Source organism: Salvelinus fontinalis, chromosome 11, assembly GCF_029448725.1.
Source record: "Salvelinus fontinalis isolate EN_2023a chromosome 11, ASM2944872v1, whole genome shotgun sequence".
In the NCBI taxonomy this organism is placed as follows: domain Eukaryota; kingdom Metazoa; phylum Chordata; class Actinopteri; order Salmoniformes; family Salmonidae; genus Salvelinus; species Salvelinus fontinalis.
In genome coordinates this window covers 55,710,143-55,731,486 of record NC_074675.1, presented here as the reverse complement: position 1 = coordinate 55,731,486, position 21,344 = coordinate 55,710,143, and the positions used below count along the sequence as shown (strand labels likewise).

Genomic DNA, 21,344 nt, shown 5'->3' with positions numbered 1-21,344 from the left:
AATGTCCCTCGGTGGGGGAGTGTCCCTCTGTGGGGGAGTGTCCCTCGGTGGGGGAGTGTCCCTCGGTGGGGGAGTGTCCTTCGTGAGGGAATGTCCTTCGGTGGGGGAGTGTAGGGACAGATACATAACCCTATGGAATAGGACATCACTAGTGCAGGGACAGATAAATAACCCTATGGAATGGGGCATCACTAGTGTAGGGGAAGATAAATAACCCTATGGAATGGGACATCACTAGTGTGGGGACAGATAATAACCCTATGGAATGGGACATCACTAGTGTAGGGACAGATAAATAACACTATGGAATGGGACATCACTAGTGTAGGGACAGATAATAACCCTATGGAATGGGACATCACTAGTGCAGGACAGATAATAAACCTTTGGAATGGGACATCACTAGTGTAGGGACAGATAAATAACCCTATGGAATGGGACATCACTAGTGTAGGGACAGATAATAAACCTTTGGAATGGGACATCACTAGTGTAGGGACAGATAAATAACCCTATGGAATGGGACATCACTAGTATAGGGACAGATAAATAACCCTATGGAATGGGACATCACTCGTGTAGGGACAGATAAATAACCCTATGGAATGGGACATCACTAGTGTAGGGACAGATAGAGAACCCTATGGAATGGGACATCACTAGTGTAGGGACAGATAAATAACCCTTTGGAATGGGGCATCACTAGAGTAGGACAGATAAATAAACCTATGGAGTGGGACATGACTAGTTTAGGGACAGATAAATAAACCTATGGAATGGGACATAACTAGTGTAGGGACAGATAAATAACCCTATGGAATGGGACATCACTAGTGTAGGGACAGATAAATAACCCCATGGAATGGGACATCACTAGTGTAGGGACAGATAAATAACCCTATGGAATGGGACATCACTAGTGTAGGGACAGATAAATAACCCTATGGAATGGGACATCACTAGTGTAGGGACAGATAAATAACCCCATGGAATGGGACATCACTAGTGTAGGGACAGATAAATAACCCTATGGAATGGGACATCACTAGTGTAGGGACAGATAAATAACCCTATGGAATGGGGCATCACTAGTGTAGGGACAGATACATAACCCTATGGAATGGGACATCACTAGTGTAGGGACAGATAAATAACCCTGTGGAATGGGACATCACTAGTGTAGGACAGATAAATAAACCTATGGAATGGGACATCACTAGTGTAGGACAGATAATAACCCTATGGAATGGGGCATCACTAGTGTAGGGACAGATAAATAACCCTATGGAATGGGACATCACTAGTGTAGGGACAGATAAATAACCCTATGGAATGGAACATCACTAGTGTAGGGACAGATAAATAACCCTATGGAATGGGACATCACTAGTGTAGGGACAGATATATAACCTTTTGGAATGGGACATCACTAGAGTAGGACAGATAAATAAACCTATGGAGTGGGACATGACTAGTTTAGGGACAGATAAATAAACCTATGGAATGGGACATCACTAGTGTAGGGACAGATAAATAACCCTATGGAATGGGACATCACTAGTGTAGGGACAGATAATAACCCTATGGAATGGGACATCACTAGTGTAGGGACAGATAATAACCCTTTGGAATGGGACATCACTAGTGTAGGGACAGATAATAACCCTATGGAATGGGACATCACTAGTGTAGGGACAGATAATACCCTATAGAATGGGACATCACTAGTGTAGGGACAGATAAATAACCCTATGGAATGGGACATCACTAGTGTAGGGACAGATAGAGAACCCTATGGAATGGGACATCACTAGTGTAGGGACAGATAAATAACCCTATGGAATGGGACATCACTAGTGTAGGGACAGATAGAGAACCCTATGGAATGGGACATCACTAGTGTAGGGACAGATAGAGAACCCTATGGAATGGGACATCACTAGTGTAGGGACAGATAAATAACCCTATGGAATGGGACATCACTAGTGTAGGGACAGATAAATAACCCTATGGAATGGGACATCACTAGTGTAGGGACAGATAAATAACCCTATGGAATGGGACATCACTAGTGTAGGGACAGATAAATAACCCTATGGAATGGGACATCACTAGTGTAGGGACAGATAAATAACCCTATGGAATGGGACATCACTAGTGTAGGGACAGATAAATAACCCTATGGAATGGGACATCACTAGTGTAGGGACAGATAAATAACCCTATGGAATGGGACATCACTAGTGTAGGGACAGATAGAGAACCCTATGGAATGGGACATCACTAGTGTAGGGACAGATAAATAACCCTATGGAATGGGACATCACTAGTGTAGGGACAGATAGAGAACCCTATGGAATGGGACATCACTAGTGTAGGGACAGATAAATAACCCTATGGAATGGGACATCACTAGTGTAGGGACAGATAAATAACCCTATGGAATGGGACATCACTAGTGTAGGGACAGATAGAGAACCCTATGGAATGGGACATCACTAGTGTAGGGACAGATAAATAACCCTATGGAATGGGACATCACTAGTGTAGGGACAGATAAATAAGCCTATGGAATGGGACATCACTAGTGTAGGGACAGATAGAGAACCCTATGGAATGGGACATCACTAGTGTAGGGACAGATAAATAACCCTATGGAATGGGACATCACTAGTGTAGGGACAGATAGAGAACCCTATGGAATGGGACATCACTAGTGTAGGGACAGATAGAGAACCCTATGGAATGGGACATCACTAGTGTAGGGACAGATAAATAACCCTATGGAATGGGACATCACTAGTGTAGGGACAGATAAATAACCCTTTGGAATAGGACATGACTAGTGTAGGGACAGATAAATAACCCTATGGAATGGGACATCACTAGTGTAGGGACAGATAAATAACCCTTTGGAATGGGACATCACTAGTGTAGGGACAGATAAATAACCCTATGGAATGGGACATCACTAGTGTAGGGACAGATAAATAACCCTGTGGAATGGGACATCACTAGTGCACATCAGAAACTGCCAGCTGATACCACACAATGCATTGACAACGAGCCTTGTGTTTTTCACAATGCCCGTACATGTCGTCAGAAAAAGCTTTCGGTATATTTGTCATTCAACAAATACATACTTTATTTTTGTTTTAATATATATTGGAATTATCTCCAAATATTAAAATTAATAAAAAAATATATATATATATTTTAAAAAATTATGAACAAACAGACATAAATTAAACACAAAAGCTCAGTTTTAATAAATGAATTAGGTCCAACACATGGAACGTACATTGTAATCCTGAGAGCACCACCATTCTGAGTGAATCCTCGCAGCCAAACGGCTGATAAATCAGGTTCTAGGTCATTTAAATAAGGTTCCCACACGTTGTAGAACTGATCTGTTTTACAATGTAATGTACATGTCAGATATTCTAATGGCACCCATTCAATTAGTATCTTATGCCAATCCTTACTAGAAGGGGACGTTATCATTAATCCACTGTAAAAGGATGTTTTTCCTCGCTGTGACGGTAAATATGTTGTAAAGCCTCCTCTTAGCCACAGAAGTAACATCCCTACTAGAGAGACCTAACAGTAAAGAAACTCGGTCCAATTCTAGGTTGACATCTTGGATTTTCTTTACAGTATCTTTGTAATTCACCGCAGGTGGACTCCAGTCAAGTTGTAGAAACATCTCAAGGATGATCAATGGAAACAGGATGCCCCTGAGCTCAATTTCGAGTCTCATAACAAAGGGTCTGAATACTTACGTAAATAAGGTATTACTGTTTATATTTTTTCATACATTTTCAAACATTTCTAAAAAACAGTTTCTTTTTGTCATTATGGGGTATTGTGATGTCATTATGCGGTATTGTGATGTCATTATGGAGTATTGTGATGTCATTATGGGGTATTGTGATGTCATTATGGAGTATTGTGTTTAGAATGATGAGAAAAAAAATGTCATTTAATCAATTTTAGTATAAGTCTGTAACGTAACAAAATATGGGAAAAGTCAAGGAGTCTGAATACTTTCTGAATGCACTGTATATTGCATCTACCTCAACTACTTCGTACCCCTGCACATGGATTCGGTTCTGATGTTTTTATGGCCAAGTTGTGTATTCATTCCCTGTGTTCATATTTTTCTACTAGTTCGCTTTTTTTTTCTCTGCATTGTTGGGAAGTAAGTAAGCATTTCACTGTTAGTTCATACCTGTGTTTATGAAGCATTTGACAAATACAATTTGATTTGATTTTATAGCTTCCAAAATACGTTTTACAATGGTGAGGGTGTGCAAAGGTGGAGGCACGGTAGCTTCAACAGGGCGCCCCCTATCAGTCATATAGTGTATATCAAATTCATTGGCAGACGTTCTATCGAGCGGTTCCCAAAGCTCCCATAAAGCTCTGCGACCCAAGGCTTTAAAGTTGCTTCAGGAAGATGGTTGATGTAAATACTACAATAGAAGCAAATGCAAGTCATTATAATTTCATAACGAATCACGGGGAAAAAAATGACAGAAGAATATGTTGGTAATGTAGAGACAAATGATTATGCATATTTTTGTGTCATAAAGTTCATTTAAGAAAATTGCTCTTTAACAAGCTAGCAAACGTTAGCCAAATAGCTATACATTAGCATGCTATATGGGCGTTTGACATTTGTATGAATTGTAATTCGTGTTGTTGAATGTTTTAGGGACTACGGTTTAAGGGACTAAGGGACTACGGAGAAGCATGGTGTTGGAGGCATCACTGTATTCCTGTCCTATGGTGAAGCATGGTGGTGGAGGCATCACTGTATTCCTGTCCTATGGTGAAGCATGGTGGCGGAGGCATCACTGTATTCCTGTCCTACGGTGAAGCATGGTGTTGGAGGCATCACTGTATTCCTGTCCTATGGTGAAGCATGGGGGTGGAGGCATCACTGTATTCCTGTCCTACGGTGAAGCATGGTGGTGGAGGCATCACTGTATTCCTGTCCTACGGTGAAGCATGGTGGTGGCAGCATCACTGTATTCCTGTCCTATGGTGAAGCATGGTGGTGGAGGCATCACTGTATTCCTGTCCTACGGTGAAGCAAGGTGGTGGAGGCATCACTGTATTTCTGTCTGTGAAACAGCCCTGTAGCTAAGCATCCGCTTCATCTGACAATTTCCGTACTGAGTGCGTCACTGGTACTTCCTGCTATGGTCAGATTTGCCAAGTGGAGTGAAGGAGAGCTTTGTATGTGTCTCTGTGTGGGGTAAAGGTGGTCTAGAGTTGTTTGCCCCCAGTTGCACAGGTGGCACGCTGGTAAACATGAGGTCAAACAGACTTCAGTTCCCCTGCATTAAAGTCCCCGGACACTAGGGGTGCCACTTCTGGATGAGCAGTTTCTTGTTTATTTATGGCCTTACACAGCTGGTTGAGTCTGGTCTTATACAGCTGGTTGAGTCTGGTCTTATACAGCTGGTGGAGTCTGGTCTTATACAGCTGGTTGAGTCTGGTCTTATACAGCTAGTTGAGTCTGGTCTTATACAGCTAGTTGAGTCTGGTCTTATACAGCTAGTTGAGTCTGGTCTTATACAGCTAGTTGAGTCTGGTCTTATACAGCTAGTTGAGTCTGGTCTTATACAGCTAGTTGAGTCTGGTCTTATACAGCTAGTTGAGTCTGGTCTTATACAGCTAGTTGAGTCTGGTCTTATGCAGCTGGTTGAGTCTGGTCTTATACAGCTAGTTGAGTCTGGTCTTATACAGCTAGTTGAGTCTGGTCTTATACAGCTAGTTGAGTCTGGTCTTATACAGCTAGTTGAGTCTGGTCTTATACAGCTAGTTGAGTCTGGTCTTATACAGCTAGTTGAGTCTGGTCTTATGCAGCTAGTTGAGTCTGGCCTTATACAGCTAGTTGAGTCTGGACTTAGTGTCAGCATTGGTTTGTGGTGGTAAATAGACAGCTATGAAACATATAGATGAAAACTCTCTTGGTAGATAGTATGGTCTACAGCTGATCATGCGGTACTCTACCTGCGGTAAGCAGAACTTGGACACTTCCGGGATATTAGAGATCGTGCCCTAGCTGTTAAAACCTCTACCGCTTCTCTCTCCCGGATCCGGGATCCTCCTCATCAAAAAAGCTGACTAGGGCCTCCCGGGTGGCGCGGTGGTCTAGGGCACTGCATCGCAGTGCTAACTGCGCCACCAGAGTCTCTGGGTTCGCCCCCAGGCTCTGTCGCAGCCGGCCGCGACCGGGAGGTCCGTGGGGCGACGTACAATTGGTTTGGCCGGTAGGGATTTCCTTGTCTCATCGCGCTCCAGCGACTCCTGTGGCAGGGCGGGCGCAGTGCGCGCTAACCAAGGGGGCCAGGTGCACGGTGTTTCCTCCGACACATTGGTGCGGCTGGCCTCCGGGTTGGAGGCGCGCTGTGTTAAAGAAGCAGTGCGGCTTGGTTGGGTTGTGCCTCGGAGGACGCATGGCTTTCGTCCTTCGTCTCTCCCGAGCCCGTACGGGAGTTGTAGCGATGAGACAAGATAGTAATTACTAGCGATTGGATACCACGAAAATTGGGGAGAAAAGGGGATAAAATAAAAATATATATATATATTTTTTTTTTTAAAGCTGACTAGCATAGCCTAGCCTAACGCGACAGGGATATCATATAATATAATTTTCATGAAATCACAAGTCCAATACAGCAAATGAAAGATAAACATCTTGTGAATCCAGCCATCATTTCCGATTTTTTTTATGTTTTACAGCGAAAACACAATATGTATTTCTATTAGCTAACCACAATAGCAAAAGACTCAACCGCATATTTTCACCATTTTTCTACCGCATAGGTAGCTATCACAAAACCGACCAAATAGAGATATAATCAGTCACTAACCAAAAAACAACTTCACCAGATGACAGTCTTATAACATGTTATACAATAAATTTATGTTTTGTTCGAAAATGTGCATATTTGAGGTATAAATCATAGTTTTACATTGCAGCTACCATCAAAAATATCACCAAAGCAGCCAGAATAATTACAGAGAGCAACGTGAAATACCTAAATACTCATCATAAAACATTTATGAAAAATACATGGTGTACAGCAAATGAAAGATAAACATCTTGTGAATCCAGACAATATTTCAGATTTATTAAGTGTTTTACAGCGAAAACACAATATAGCATTATATTAGCTTACCACAATAGCCAAACACACAAATGCATTTATCAGCAGCAAAAGGTAGCGATCGCAAAAACCAGCAAAATATATAAAATGAATCACTAACCTTGACCAACTTCATCAGATGACAGTCTTATAACATCAGGTTATACTATACACTTATGTTTTGTTCGAAAATGTGCATAATTTGAGCTGCAAACCGTAGTTATACATTGTGAATATGTAGCATCGATTCACCAAATTGTCCGGAGCTAGTTTGTACACTCGCCTAATCTGACCAAAGAACTCATCATAAACTTTACTAAAAAATACATGTTGGACAGCAAATGAAAGATACACTAGTTCTTAATGCAACCGCCGTGTTATATTTTTTAAAATAACTTTACCATAACAAACAGCTTACGTTATAGCGAGACAGCGCCCGCAAAAAGGGCGGAAAATAGTACTCAACATTCTTTTTTTTTTTTTTTTTACTTTTTTACTTTTTTTTTGTCCCATTTTTCTCTCCAATTTTTCGTGGTATCCAATCGCTAGTAATTACTACCTTGTCTCATCGCTACAACTCCCTTACGGGCTCGGAAGAGACGAAGGTCGAAAGCCATGCGTCCTCCGAAGCACAACCCAACCAGCCGTACTGCTTCTTTAACACAGCGCGCCTCCAACCCGGAAGCCAGCTGCACCAATGTGTCGGAGGAAACACCGTGTACCTGGCCCCCTTGGTTGGCGCGCACTGCGCCCGGCCCGCCACAGGAGTTGCTGGAGCGCGATGAGACAAGGATATCCCTACCGGCCAAACCCTCCCTACCCCGGACGACGCTATGCCAATTGTGCGTCGCCCCACGGACCTCCCGGTCGCGGCCGGCTGCGACAGAGCCTGGGCGCGAACCCAGAGACTCTGGTGGCGCAGTTAGCACTGCGATGCAGTGCCCTAGACCACTGCGCCACCCGGGAGGCCTGACTCAACATTTTCCACAGAAATATGAAATAACATCATAAATAGTTCTTACTTTTGCTGAGCTTCCATCAGAATCTTGTACAAGGAGTCCTAGGTCCAGAATAAATCGTTGATTGGTTTTAGAATGTCCTTTTCTCCTGTCGAATTAGCAACCTTAGCTAGCCATGTGGCGCGAACATGCCCATCTTCTCCTGAAAATTCCAAAAGTCCCAATAAACGTTGAATAAACTGATACAACTCGGTTGAACAAAACTACTTTATGATGTTTTTATCACATCTATCAAATAAAATCAGTGCCGGAGATATCCACTGTGTATACCGAACGCTTTTCAGAAGCCAATGTTGATGTCCTTCCCGCACATAGGTAGAGAAAGGAAATTCTGGTCACGTCATTCCAAGAGCTCTTGTTCGACCTCAGATCAAGCTAGACACCCCATTCCACCTTCCACTGCCTGTTGACATCTAGTGGAAGGCGTATGCAGTGCATGCAAATCCATAAATATTAGGCAATTGAATAGGCAGGCCCTGAAACAGAGCATCGTTTTCAGATTTTTCACTTCCTGTCTGGAAGTTTGCTGCCAAATGAGTTCTGTTTTACTCACAGATATAATTCAAACAGTTTTAGAAACTTGAGAGTGTTTTCTATCCAATAGTAATAATAATATGCATATTGTACGATCTAGAATAGAGTACGAGGCCGTTTAAATTGGGCACAATGTTTTCCCAAAGTGAAAACAGCGCCCCCTATTCACAAGAAGTTTTAACGAGACACACTACCTCTCTCCTGAGCTTCCCAGACGCAGCCGTTTCGTCCTGCCGATGTATAGAAAAACTAGCTAGATTTATATTTGACATGCCCTCAGCCACGACTCAGAGAAACATACAATATTACAGTTTGTTACGTTCCCCAGTTTCTGTGTTCTGTTTTGTATTTGAGTGTGTGTTTCAGGAGATGGCTTCCTGAAGTACTCCCCAACCAGCTGATTGGTCAACCCCAGGCTAATTGGTGATTGGAGCTGACCCCGCCCCCTCGTCAAGAAGCAGCTGACTCTAATCACCATTGCCACCTGAAGATAAAAGCCAGTGCTCTGCCCAAGAGAGTAGAGATTGAGAGAGGAGATGAGATAAGGAGTAGAGAGTTGGAGATTGAGAGAAAAATTAGATTGTGATATAGTGTTGGTTGTGTATCAGAAAGTGTGGTATGTACTGTTGTTGTTGGTAGCAGTTTTGCTATGTCCTGTGTTTGTGAGTGTTTGTGAAATCGTTAATAATTACTCTGTTTCGTTTGTTCCCAGGGGGGGAAGGAGAAGGCACTTTGGGAGTGCTTAGGCAAGAGGCCCGAGGGGAAACATATACCCGTAGTATATTTACTGTCTAGGCACACTAGGTAAGACCTGGGCGGACCACCCCCTGTATTTTGGTTAGGGCACCAGGCGGTGTTAAGTTAGGTAAGTTAAGTGGGTAGGCAGGTTAGATAGGAGAGGGGGAACTTTGATATTTACTTTCTTTGCTTTGGTTCCGTCCAGCCCCTTTTCCCCATATTACCGTGTAAGAAAATAAATTCCAGTAAACGGTAAATTCTGCTTTTGTGTCATCCTTACTCGCACCTACAGTCCATACCTCTTGCACTTCAGAGAGTTGAGTTGTAGCAGGGAGTTGCGTTCCCTCTTCTCAGAGGCGTGCGTAAAACAGTTCTTCAGATCACGTTGATAGGAGCAGCATATCAGCAGCATACCAGCAGCATACCACCCTGCAGCAGCATACCAGCAGCATACCACCCTGCAGCAGCATACCAACAGCATACCACCCTGCAGCAGCATACCAGCAGCATACCACCCTGCAGCAGCATACCAGCAGCATACCACCCTACAGCAGCATACCAGCAGCATACCACCCTGCAGCAGCATACTAGCAGCATACCACCCTGCAGCAGCATACCAGCAGCATACCACCCTGCAGCAGCATACCAGCAGCATACCACCCTGCAGCAGCATACCCGCAGCATACCATCCTGCAGCAGCATACCACCCTGCAGCAGCATACCACCCTGGAGCAGCATGCCAGCAGCATACAACCCTGCAGCAACATACCACCCTGCAGCAGCATATCAGCAGCATACCACCCTGCAGCAGCATACCCCCCTGCAGCAGCATACCAGCAGCATACCACCCTGCAGCAGCATACCAGCAGCATACCACCCTGCAGCAGCATACCAGCAGCATACCACCCTACAGCAGCATACCAGCAGCATACCACCCTGCAGCAGCATACCAGCAGCATACCACCCTGCAGCAGCATACCAGCAGCATACCACCCTGCAGCAGCATACCAGCAGCATACCACCCTGCAGCAGCATATCAGCAGCATACCACCCTGCAGCAGCATACCACCCTGCAGCAGCATACCAGCAGCATACCACCCTGCAGCAGCATACCAGCAGCATACCACCTTGCAGCAGCATACCAGCAGCATACCACCCTACAGCAGCATACCAGCAACATACCACCCTGCAGCAGCATATCAGCAGCATACCACCCTGCAGCAGCATACCAGCAGCATACCACCCTGCAGCAGCATACCAGCAGCATACCACCCTGCAGCAGCATACCAGCAGCATACCACCCTGCAGCAGCATATCAGCAGCATACCACCCTGCAGCAGCATATCAGCAGCATACCACCCTGCAGTAGCATACCAACAGCATACCACCCTGCAGCAGCATACCACCCTGCAGCAGCATACCAACAGCATACCACCCTGCAGCAGCATACCAGCAGCATACCACCCTGCAGCAGCATACCAACAGCATACCACCCTGCAGCAGCATACCAACAGCATACCACCCTGCAGCAGCATACCACCCTGCAGCAGCATACCACCCTGCAGCAGCATACCAACAGCATACCACCCTGCAGCAGCATACCAGCAGCATACCACCCTGCAGCAGCATACCAACAGCATACCACCCTGCAGCAGCATACCACCCTGCAGCAGCATACCAACAGCAAACCACCCTGCAGCAGCATACCAGCAGCATACCACCCTGCAGCAGCATACCAGCAGCATACCACCCTGCAGCAGCATACCAGCAGCATACCACCCTGCAGCAGCATACCCGCAGCATACCATCCTGAAGCAGCATACCAGCAGCATACCACCCTGCAGCAGCATACCAGCAGCATACCACCCTGCAGCAGCATACCCGCAGCATACCATCCTGCAGCAGCATACCCGCAGCATACCATCCTGCAGCAGCATACCACCCTGCAGCAGCATACCACCATGCAGCAGCATGCCAGCAGCATACCAACCCGCAGCAGCATACCAGCAGCATACCACCCTGCAGCAGCATACCAGAAGCATACCACCCTGCAGCAGCATACCACCCTGCAGCAGCATACCAGCAGCATACCACCCTGCAGCAGCATACCAGCAGCATACCACCCTGCAGCAGCATACCAGCAGCATACCACCCTGCAGCAGCATATCAGCAGCATACCACCCTGCAGCAGCATACCAGCAGCATACCACCCTGCAGCAGCATATCAGCAGCATACCACCCTGCAGCAGCATACCAGCAGCATACCACCCTGCAGCAGCATACCAGCAGCATACCACCCTGCAGCAGCATACCAGCAGCATACCACCCTGCAGCAGCATACCAGCAGCATACCACCCTGCAGCAGCATACCCGCAGCATACCATCCTGCAGCAGCATACCACCCTGCAGCAGCATACCACCCTGGAGCAGCATGCCAGCAGCATACAACCCTGCAGCAACATACCACCCTGCAGCAGCATATCAGCAGCATACCACCCTGCAGCAGCATACCCCCCTGCAGCAGCATACCAGCAGCATACCACCCTGCAGCAGCATACCAGCAGCATACCACCCTGCAGCAGCATACCAGCAGCATACCACCCTGCAGCAGCATACCAGCAGCATACCACCCTGCAGCAGCATACCACCCTGCAGCAGCATACCAGCAGCATACCACCCTGCAGCAGCATACCAGCAGCATACTACCCTGCAGCAGCATACCAGCAACATACCACCCTGCAGCAGCATACCACCCTGCAGCAGCAACATACCACCCTGCAGCAGCATACCAACAGCATACCACCCTGCAGCAGCATACCAGCAGCATACCACCCTGCAGCAGCATACCAGCAGCATACCACCCTGCAGCAGCATACCAGCAGCATACCACCCTGCAGCAGCAAACCCGCAGCATACCATCATGCAGCAGCATACCACCCTGCAGCAGCATACCACCATGCAGCAGCATGCCAGCAGCATACCAACCCGCAGCAACATACCACCCTGCAGCAGCATACCAGAAGCATACCACCCTGCAGCAGCATACCAGCAGCATACCATCCTGCAGCAGCATACCACCCTGCAGCAGCATACCAGCAGCATACCACCCTGCAGCAGCATACCAGCAGCATACCACCCTGCAGCAGCATATCAGCAGCATACCACCCTGCAGCAGCATACCACCCTGCAGCAGCATACCACCCTGCAGCAGCATACCAGCAGCATACCACCCTGCAGCAGCATACCAGCAGCATACCACCCTGCAGCAGCATACCAGCAGCATACCACCCTGCAGCAGCATATCAGCAGCATACCACCCTGCAGCAGCATACCACCCTGCAGCAGCATACCAGCAGCATACCACCCTGCAGCAGCATACCAGCAGCATACCACCTTGCAGCAGCATACCAGCAGCATACCACCCTACAGCAGCATACCAGCAACATACCACCCTGCAGCAGCATATCAGCAGCATACCACCCTGCAGCAGCATACCAGCAGCATACCACCCTGCAGCAGCATACCAGCAGCATACCACCCTGCAGCAGCATACCAGCAGCATACCACCCTGCAGCAGCATACCAGCAGCATACCACCCTGCAGCAGCATACCCGCGGCATACCACCCTGCAGCAGCATACCACCATGCAGCAGCATGCCAGCAGCATACCACCCTGCAGCAACATACTACCCTGCAGCAGCATACCAGCAACATACCACCCTGCAGCAGCATACCACCCTGCAGCAGCAACATACCACCCTGCAGCAGCATACCAACAGCATACCACCCTGCAGCAGCATACCAACAGCATACCACCCTGCAGCAGCATATCAGCATTATACCACCCTGCAGCAGCATACCAGCAGCATACCACCCTGCAGCAGCATACCAGCAGCATACCACCCTGCAGCAGCATACCAGCAGCATACCACCCTGCAGCAGCATACCAACAGCATACCACCCTGCAGCAGCATACCAGCAGCATACCACCCTGCAGCAGCATACCACCCTGCAGCAGCATACCACCCTGCAGCAGCATACCAGCAGCATACCACCCTGCAGCAGCATACCAGCAGCATACCACCCTGCAGCAGCATACCTGCAGCATACCACCCTGCAGCAGCATGCCACCCTGCAGCAGCATACCACCCTGCAGCAGCATACCAGCAGCATACCACCCTGCAGCAGCATACCAACATCATACCACCCTGCAGCAGCATACCAGCAGCATACCACCCTGCAGCAGCATACCAACATCATACCACCCTGCAGCAGCATACCAGCAGCATACCACCCTGCAGCAGCATACCAGCAGCATACCACCCTGCAGCAGCATACCTGCAGCATACCAGCAGCATACCACCCTGCAGCAGCATACCAGCAGCATACCACCCTGCAGCAGCATACCAGCAGCATACCACCCTGCAGCAGCATACCAGCAGCATACCACCCTGCAGCAGCATACCAGCAGCATACCACCCTGCAGCAGCATACCTGCAGCATACCACTGCCCAGGGCAGTGATTGGGGACACTGCCCTGTGTAGGGTGCCGTCTTTCGGATGGGACGTTAAATGGGTGTCCTGACTCTCTGAGGTCGTTAAAGATCCCATGGCACTTATCGTAAGAGTAGGGGTGTTAACCCCGGTGTCCTGGCTAAATTCCCAATCTGGCCCTCAAACCATCATGGTCACCTAATAATGCCCAGTTTACAATTGGCTCATTCATCCCCCTCCTCTCCCCTGTAACTACTCCCCAGGTCGTTGCTGCAAATGAGAACGTGTTCTCAGTCAACTTACCTGGTAAAATAACGGATAAATAAAAGGCTAGTCTCGAACGGAGCTCCTCCAGTTTATTCTCCAGTGATTGAACGTTCACCAATAGAAGAGGCGATTTATCCACTCTCCGAGGTAGTTTTGTCAGGTAACCCGCACGCCAGCCACTATAGTGTCAGGGATGTGGGCCTGGTCTGCTTTAATCAATGTGTCTTTCGCCTCGGACTCATTGAAATGCATTTATTGATGTTGACATTAGTTTTTTGCCACATTTAGTGTATTACAGACAACTTAATGCAAACCTTTAAATGATATGTGTGCTAAACATTTTCCTTACATTTTAGAGAGACCACGCGCCTGGAGGGGGGAGGGTCAGTGTGTTTATACCTGTAGCTCAGCAGAGTGCTTGTTGAGCTGGGCGCTGAACTGCAGTGCAGTATGGGAGTAGGTAGTGATGCGTAGAGGCAGGATGTGGTCGTGAGCCAATCGCAGCACCATCAGACCAATCAGCTCTCCTAGGCTCCGCCCTACGACCCCCAGACGACCCCCCAGGACTTCCTGGAGTCGCCCGAGGGTGTCCAATGGGGTGTTGACAAATGGGTAGGGGCGGGAGTCCTGGAGAGACACACACTATTTGAACCATCACTGAAACACTGTAGCATTCAAGAGAAAGACCCTAGAGAAAGACCCTAGAGAAAGACCCTAGAGAAAGACCCTAGAGAAAGACCCTAGAGAAAGACCCTAGAGAAAGACCCAAGAGAAAGACCCAAGAGAAAGACCCTAGAGAAAGAAAAAGCATATAGAAAGAGGAATGAGTTTAGAGGAGATGTAGAGAGAGGTGAGAGGAGAGGTAGGGAGAGGTGAGAGGAGAGGTAGGTGAGAGGAGAGGTAGGGAGAGGTGAGAGGAGATGTAGGTGAGAGGAGAGGTAAAGAGAGGTGAGAGGAGAGCTAGAGAGAGGTGAGAGGAGATGTAGAGAGAGGTGAGAAGAGATGTAGAAAGAGTTGAGAGGAGAGGTAGGTGAGAGGAGATGTAGAGAGAGGTGAGAGGAGATGTAGAGAGAGGTGAGAGGAGATGTAGAGAAAGGTGAGAGGAGATGTAGAGAGAGGTGAGAGGAGATGTAGAGAGAGGTGAGAGGAGATGTAGAGAGAGGTGAGAGGAGAGGTAGAGAGAGGTGAGAGGAGAGGTAGGTGAGAGGAGAGGTAAAGAGAGATAGAGAGAGGTGAGTGGAGGTGTAGGTGAGAGGAGAGATAAAGAGAGGTGAGAGGAGAGGTAGAGAGAGAGGTGAGTTTGGAGGAGATGTAGAGAGAGAGGTGAGAGGAGAGGTAGAGAGAGGAGTGAGTTTAGAGGAGAGGTAGAGAGAGAGGTGAAAGGAGAGAGAGAGATAGAGAGAGGTGAGAGGTGAGAGGAGATTAGAGTGAGAGGTGAGAGGAGAGGTAGAGAGAGAGAGGTGAAAGGAGAGTAGAGATAGAGAGAGGTGAGAGGAGAGGTAGAGAGAGAGAGGTGAGAGGAGAGATAGAGAGAGCTGAGAGTAGAGAGGAGATTAGAGGTAGAGAGGGGTGAGAGGTGAGAGAAGATTAGAGGTAGAGAGAGAGGTGAGAGGAGATTAGAGGTAGAGAAAGAGGTGAGAGGTGAGAGGAGATTAGAGGTAGAGAGAGAGGTGAGAGGAGATTAGAGGTAGAGAGAGAGGTGAGAGGAGATTAGAGGTAGAGAGAGAGGTGAGAGGAGATTAGAGGTAGAGAGAGAGGTGAGAGGTGAGAGGAGATTAGAGGTAGAGAGAGAGGTGAGAGGAGATTAGAGGTAGAGAGAGAGGTGAGAGGAGATTAGAGGTAGAGAGAGAGGGGAGAGGGGAGAGGAGATTAGAGGTAGAGAGAGAGGGGAGAGGTGAGAAGAGATTAGAGGTAGAGAGAGAGGTGAGAGGTGAGAGGAGATTAGAGGTAGAGAGAGAGGTGAGAGGTGAGAGGAGATTAGAGGTAGAGAGAGAGGTAAGAGGTGAGAGGTGAGAGGAGATTAGAGGTAGAGAGAGAGTTGAGAGGTGAGAGGTGAGAGGAGAGGTAGAGAGAGAGGAAAGGTTGTACCTCGTTGAAGCGTAGCTCCATGGCAGGAACTCCTCCAAAGGCTGTGAAACTATACGCCCCGCTGTTCAGGTACAACGGCTTAATGCTGGAGGAGAGAGAAACAGAGAGTTAGTATCAACTAGGGGGGAGGAGAGAGGGGGAGGAGAGAGGAGAGAGGGGGAGGAGAGAGGGGGAGGAGAGAGAAACAGAGAGTTAGTATCAACTAGGGGGGAGGAGAGAGGGGGAGGAGAGAGAAACAGAGAGTTAGTATCAACTAGGGGGGAGGAGAGAGGAGAGAGGGGGAGGAGAGAGGGGGAGGAGAGAGGGGGAGGAGAGAGGGGGAGGAGAGAGAAACAGAGAGTTAGTATCAACTAGGGGGGAGGAGAGAGGAGAGAGGGGGAGGAGAGAGGGGGAGGAGAGAGAAACAGAGAGTTAGTATCAACTAGGGGGGAGGAGAGAGGGGGAGGAGAGAGGAGAGATGGGGAGGAGAGAGGGGGAGGAGAGAGAAACAGAGAGTTAGTATCAACTAGGGGGGAGGAGAGAGGGGGAGGAGAGAGGAGAGAGGGGGAGGAGAGAGGAGAGAGAAACAGAGAGTTAGTATCAACTATACGCCCCGCTGTTCAGATAAGACGGCTTAATGCTGGAGGAGAGAGGGGAGAGGGGGAGGAGAGAGGAGCGCGGGGGAGGGAGAGAGGAGCGAGGGGGAGGGAGAGAGGAGAGAGGGGAAGGGAGAGAGGAGTGAGGGGGAGGGAGAGAGGGGGAGGAGAGGGAAGGAGAGAGGGGGAGGGAGAGAGGAGAGATGAGAGAGGAGTGAGGGGGAAGGAGAGAGAGGGAGGAAAGAGGAGAGAGGGGGAGGAGAGAGGAGAGAGGGGGAGGAGAGAGAGGAGAGATGAGAGAGGAGCGAGGGGGAGGGAGAGAGGGGGAGGAGAGAAGAGAGAGGGGGAGGAGAGAGAGGAGAGATGAGAGAGGAGCGAGGGGGAGGGAGAGAGGGGGAGGAGAGAGGAGAGAGGAGAGAGGGGTAGGGAGAGAGGGGGAGGAGAGAGGAGAGAGGGGTAGGGAGAGAGGGGGAGGAGAGAGGAGAGAGGGGTAGGGAGAGAGGGGGAGGAGAGAGGCAGAGAGAAATAGAAAGTCCGTATGTAAAAGTAAAAGATAAGATTTACTCACATCTTCCAGCTGCCTCCGTCTTTCTCTGCCTGGCTGTAGATGGTCTGGCCTGTGTGTTTAGGATGCTCCACCTGTGTGTGTACGTATACACACACACACACACACACACACACACACACACACACACACACACACACACACACACACACACACACACACACACACACACACACACACACACACACATACACACACAACACACACACACACACACACACACACACAAGGATGTTATACATTATTCACACTGTACATATGAGAAACACACACACACAACACACACACACACACGGATGTTATACATTATTCACACTACATATGATAAACACACACAAAGCGTATTTAGTAGACTCTGGAGAATGGAAAGCTACCTGTTTAATGGCTGATTCTATTAGATCGAGCAGTAGAGGACTTGTGTAGGCCGACAGGTTATCATCACCTGAGACAACATCACAGACTCTCAGTATATAACATCAGACGTATTTATCACATATATTTAACATCAGATATATTCAACATTATATGGATTCAACATAATATATATTTAACAACATATATATTTATTATCATATGTATTTATCATATTATCAGTTAACATATATATTTATTTGCATATGTATTTATCATACATATTTAACATCATATATATATATTATCATATGTTCATATGTATTTATCATACATATTTAACAATATATGTATATATTTATAATCGTATTTATCATACATATTAAACTAAATCTATATTTAATATATGTATTTATCATACATATTAAATTAACATATATATATTTATAATCGTATTTATCATACATATTAAACTAAATCTATATTTAATATATGTATTTATCATACATATTAAATTAACATATATATTTGATATATGTATTTATCATACATATTTAATTAACATATATATATTTAATATATGTATTTATCACACATATGTATCATATACATGTATTATCATACGTATTTAACAAGTATATATTTAACGTCATACAGTGCATTCAGAAAGTATTCAGACTCCTTGACTTTTTACACATTTTGTTATGTTACAGCCTTATTCTAAAATGGATTAAGTTGTTTTTTCCGCTCATCCATCTACACACAATACCCCATAATGACATCACAATACCCCATAATGACATCACAATACCCCATGGGGTATTGTGATGTCATTATGGGGTATTGTGATGTCATCATGGGGTATTGTGTGTAGATTGATGGGGGGGGGGGGGGAAACTATTTAATCAATTTTATAATAAGGCTGTAACATAACAAAATGTGTAAAAAGTCAAGGGGGCTGAACTGTATATATTTAACATCAGATATTTAACATCGTATATATTTAACATCAGATATTTAACATTGTATATATTTAACATTGTATGTATTTAACATCGTATATATTTAACATCAGATATTTAACATTGTATATATTTAACATTGTATGTATTTAACATCGTATATATTTAACATCGTGTGTATTTAACATTGTGTGTATTTAACATCGTATATATTTAACATCGTATATATTTAACATCGTATATATTTAACATCGTATATATTTAACATCGTATATATTTAACATCGTATATATTTAACATCGTATATATTTAACATGGTATATATTTAACATCGTATATATTTAACATCGTATATATTTAACATCGTATATATTTAACATCGTATATATTTAACATCGTATATATTTAACATTGTATATATTTAACATCGTATATATTTAACATCGTATATATTTAACATCGTATATATTTAACATTGTATATATTTAACATTGTATATATTTAACATTGTATATATTTAACATCGTATATATTTAACATTGTATATATTTAACATCGTATATATTTAACATTGTATATATTTAACATCGTATATATTTAACATTGTATATATTTAACATTGTATATATTTAACATCGTATATATTTAACATCGTATATATTTAACATTGTATATATTTAACATTGTATATATTTAACATTGTATATATTTAACATCGTATATATTTAACATTGTATTTACTAAACAAAAATATAAACGCAACATGCAACAATTTGCACATTTTAGAGTGGCCTTTTATTGTCCCCAGCACAAGGTGCACCTGTGTAATGATCATGCCGTTTAATCATGGATGGATTATCTTTGCAAAGGAGACATGCTCACTAACACTGATGTAAAGAAATTTGTGGAAAACATTGGAGAGAAATAAGCTTTTTGTGAATATGGAACATTTCTGTGATTTTTTACTTCAGATCATGAAACATGGGACCAACACTTCACATGTTGAGTTTATATTGTTGTTCAGTGTATATTTCACATCATATGTTCAACATTGTAACAATATCATGCTGTGGCTCTTTGTTTTACCCATAACCGCCTGGTCCAGACTGAAGTACGCCACAGCCTTCAGGTGTAGCATGGACAGGTAACCCTGGCAACCACAGGAGAGGTAAGAGAGGTTCAGGATAATACAAGGACAGACAGAGGGAGAGCACGAGAGAGAAAGAGAGAGCGAGATATAGGTAGAGAGGAAGAGCATGAGAGAGAGAGAGAGATATAGGTAGAGAAAGAGAGAGATAGGTAGAGAGAGAGAGAGAGAGAGAGAGAGAGAGAAAGAGAGAGAGAGAGAGAGAGAGAGAGAGAGAGAGAGAGAGAGAGAGAGAGAGAAAGAGAGAGAGAGAGATATAGGTAGAGAGAGAGAGAGATATATATAGGTAGAGAGAGAGAGAGATATAGGTAGAGAGAGAGAGAGAGAGAAAGAGAGAGAGAGATATAGGTAGAGAGAGAGAGAGAGAGAGAGAGAGAGAGAGAGAGAGAAAGAGAGAGAGAGAGAGAGAGAGAGAGAGAGAGAGAGGGGGGGTGTGATAGAGGTAGAGAGAGAGAGAGGGTGTGATAGAGGTAGAGAGAGAGAGGGTGTGATAGAGGTAGAGAGAGAGAGGGTGTGATAGAGGTAGAGAGAGAGAGGGTGTGATAGAGGTAGAGAGAGAGAGAGAGGGTGTGATAGAGGTAGAGAGAGAGAGGGTGTGATAGAGGTAGAGAGAGAGAGAGAGGGTGTGATAGAGGTAGAGAGAGAGAGAGAGGGTGTGATAGAGGTAGAGAGAGAGAGAGGGGGTGTGATAGAGGTAGAGAGACAGAGAGAGGGTGTGATAGAGGTAGAGAGAGAGAGAGAGGGTGTGATAGAGTTGGAGAGACAGAGAGAGGGTGTGATAGAGGTAGAGAGACAGAGAGAGGGTGTGATAGAGGTAGAGAGACAGAGAGAGGGTGTGATAGAGGTAGAGAGACAGAGAGAGGGTGTGATAGAGGTAGAGAGAGAGAGAGAGGGTGTGATAGAGGTAGAGAGAGAGAGAGGGTGTGATAGAGGCAGAGAGAGAGAGAGAGGGTGTGATAGAGGTAGAGAGAGAGAGAGCGAGAGGGTGTGATAGAGGTAGAGAGAGAGAGAGAGGGTGTGATAGAGGTAGAGAGAGAGAGAGAGAGGGTGTGATAGAGGTAGAGAGAGAGAGAGAGAGAGGGTGTGATAGAGGTAGAGAGAGAGAGAGAGAGGGTGTGATAGAGGCAGAGAGAGAGAGAGAGGGTGTGATAGAGGTAGAGAGAGAGAGAGAGGGTGTGATAGAGGTAGAGAGAGAGAGAGAGGGTGTGATAGAGGCAGAGAGAGAGAGAGAGAGAGGGTGTGATAGAGGTAGAGAGAGAGAGAGAGAGGGTGTGATAGAGGCAGAGAGAGAGAGAGAGAGAGAGAGAGAAGGGGCTGACCTCCAGTAGTCGACTGGTCGATTGTTTGGTCGTTAGGCTATTGGTCGACCAAGATTGTTTTAGTTGAGCAGTAACAAATATATACAGTACCAGTCAAAAGTTTGGACACATACTCATTCAAG

General features: G+C 45.9%; 1 protein-coding gene across 1 annotated transcript in view; it reads right to left on the bottom strand.

The window, feature by feature from the left end:
• The window catches only part of LOC129865974 (transferrin receptor protein 2-like), a 33,023-nt gene extending 12,994 nt beyond the window's left edge, over positions 1-20,029 (bottom strand). The window contains exons 1-5 of the mRNA XM_055939099.1: positions 19,843-20,029; positions 17,818-17,885; positions 17,447-17,517; positions 16,304-16,388; positions 14,615-14,842 (exon numbers count right to left, since the gene is read on the bottom strand). Coding sequence (XP_055795074.1) covers positions 14,615-14,842; positions 16,304-16,388; positions 17,447-17,517; positions 17,818-17,885; positions 19,843-20,014 — 624 coding nt within the window. The 5' untranslated portion in view covers positions 20,015-20,029. The remainder of the gene's footprint in view (positions 1-14,614; positions 14,843-16,303; positions 16,389-17,446; positions 17,518-17,817; positions 17,886-19,842) is intronic.
• Positions 20,030-21,344: the final 1,315 nt, after the last annotated feature.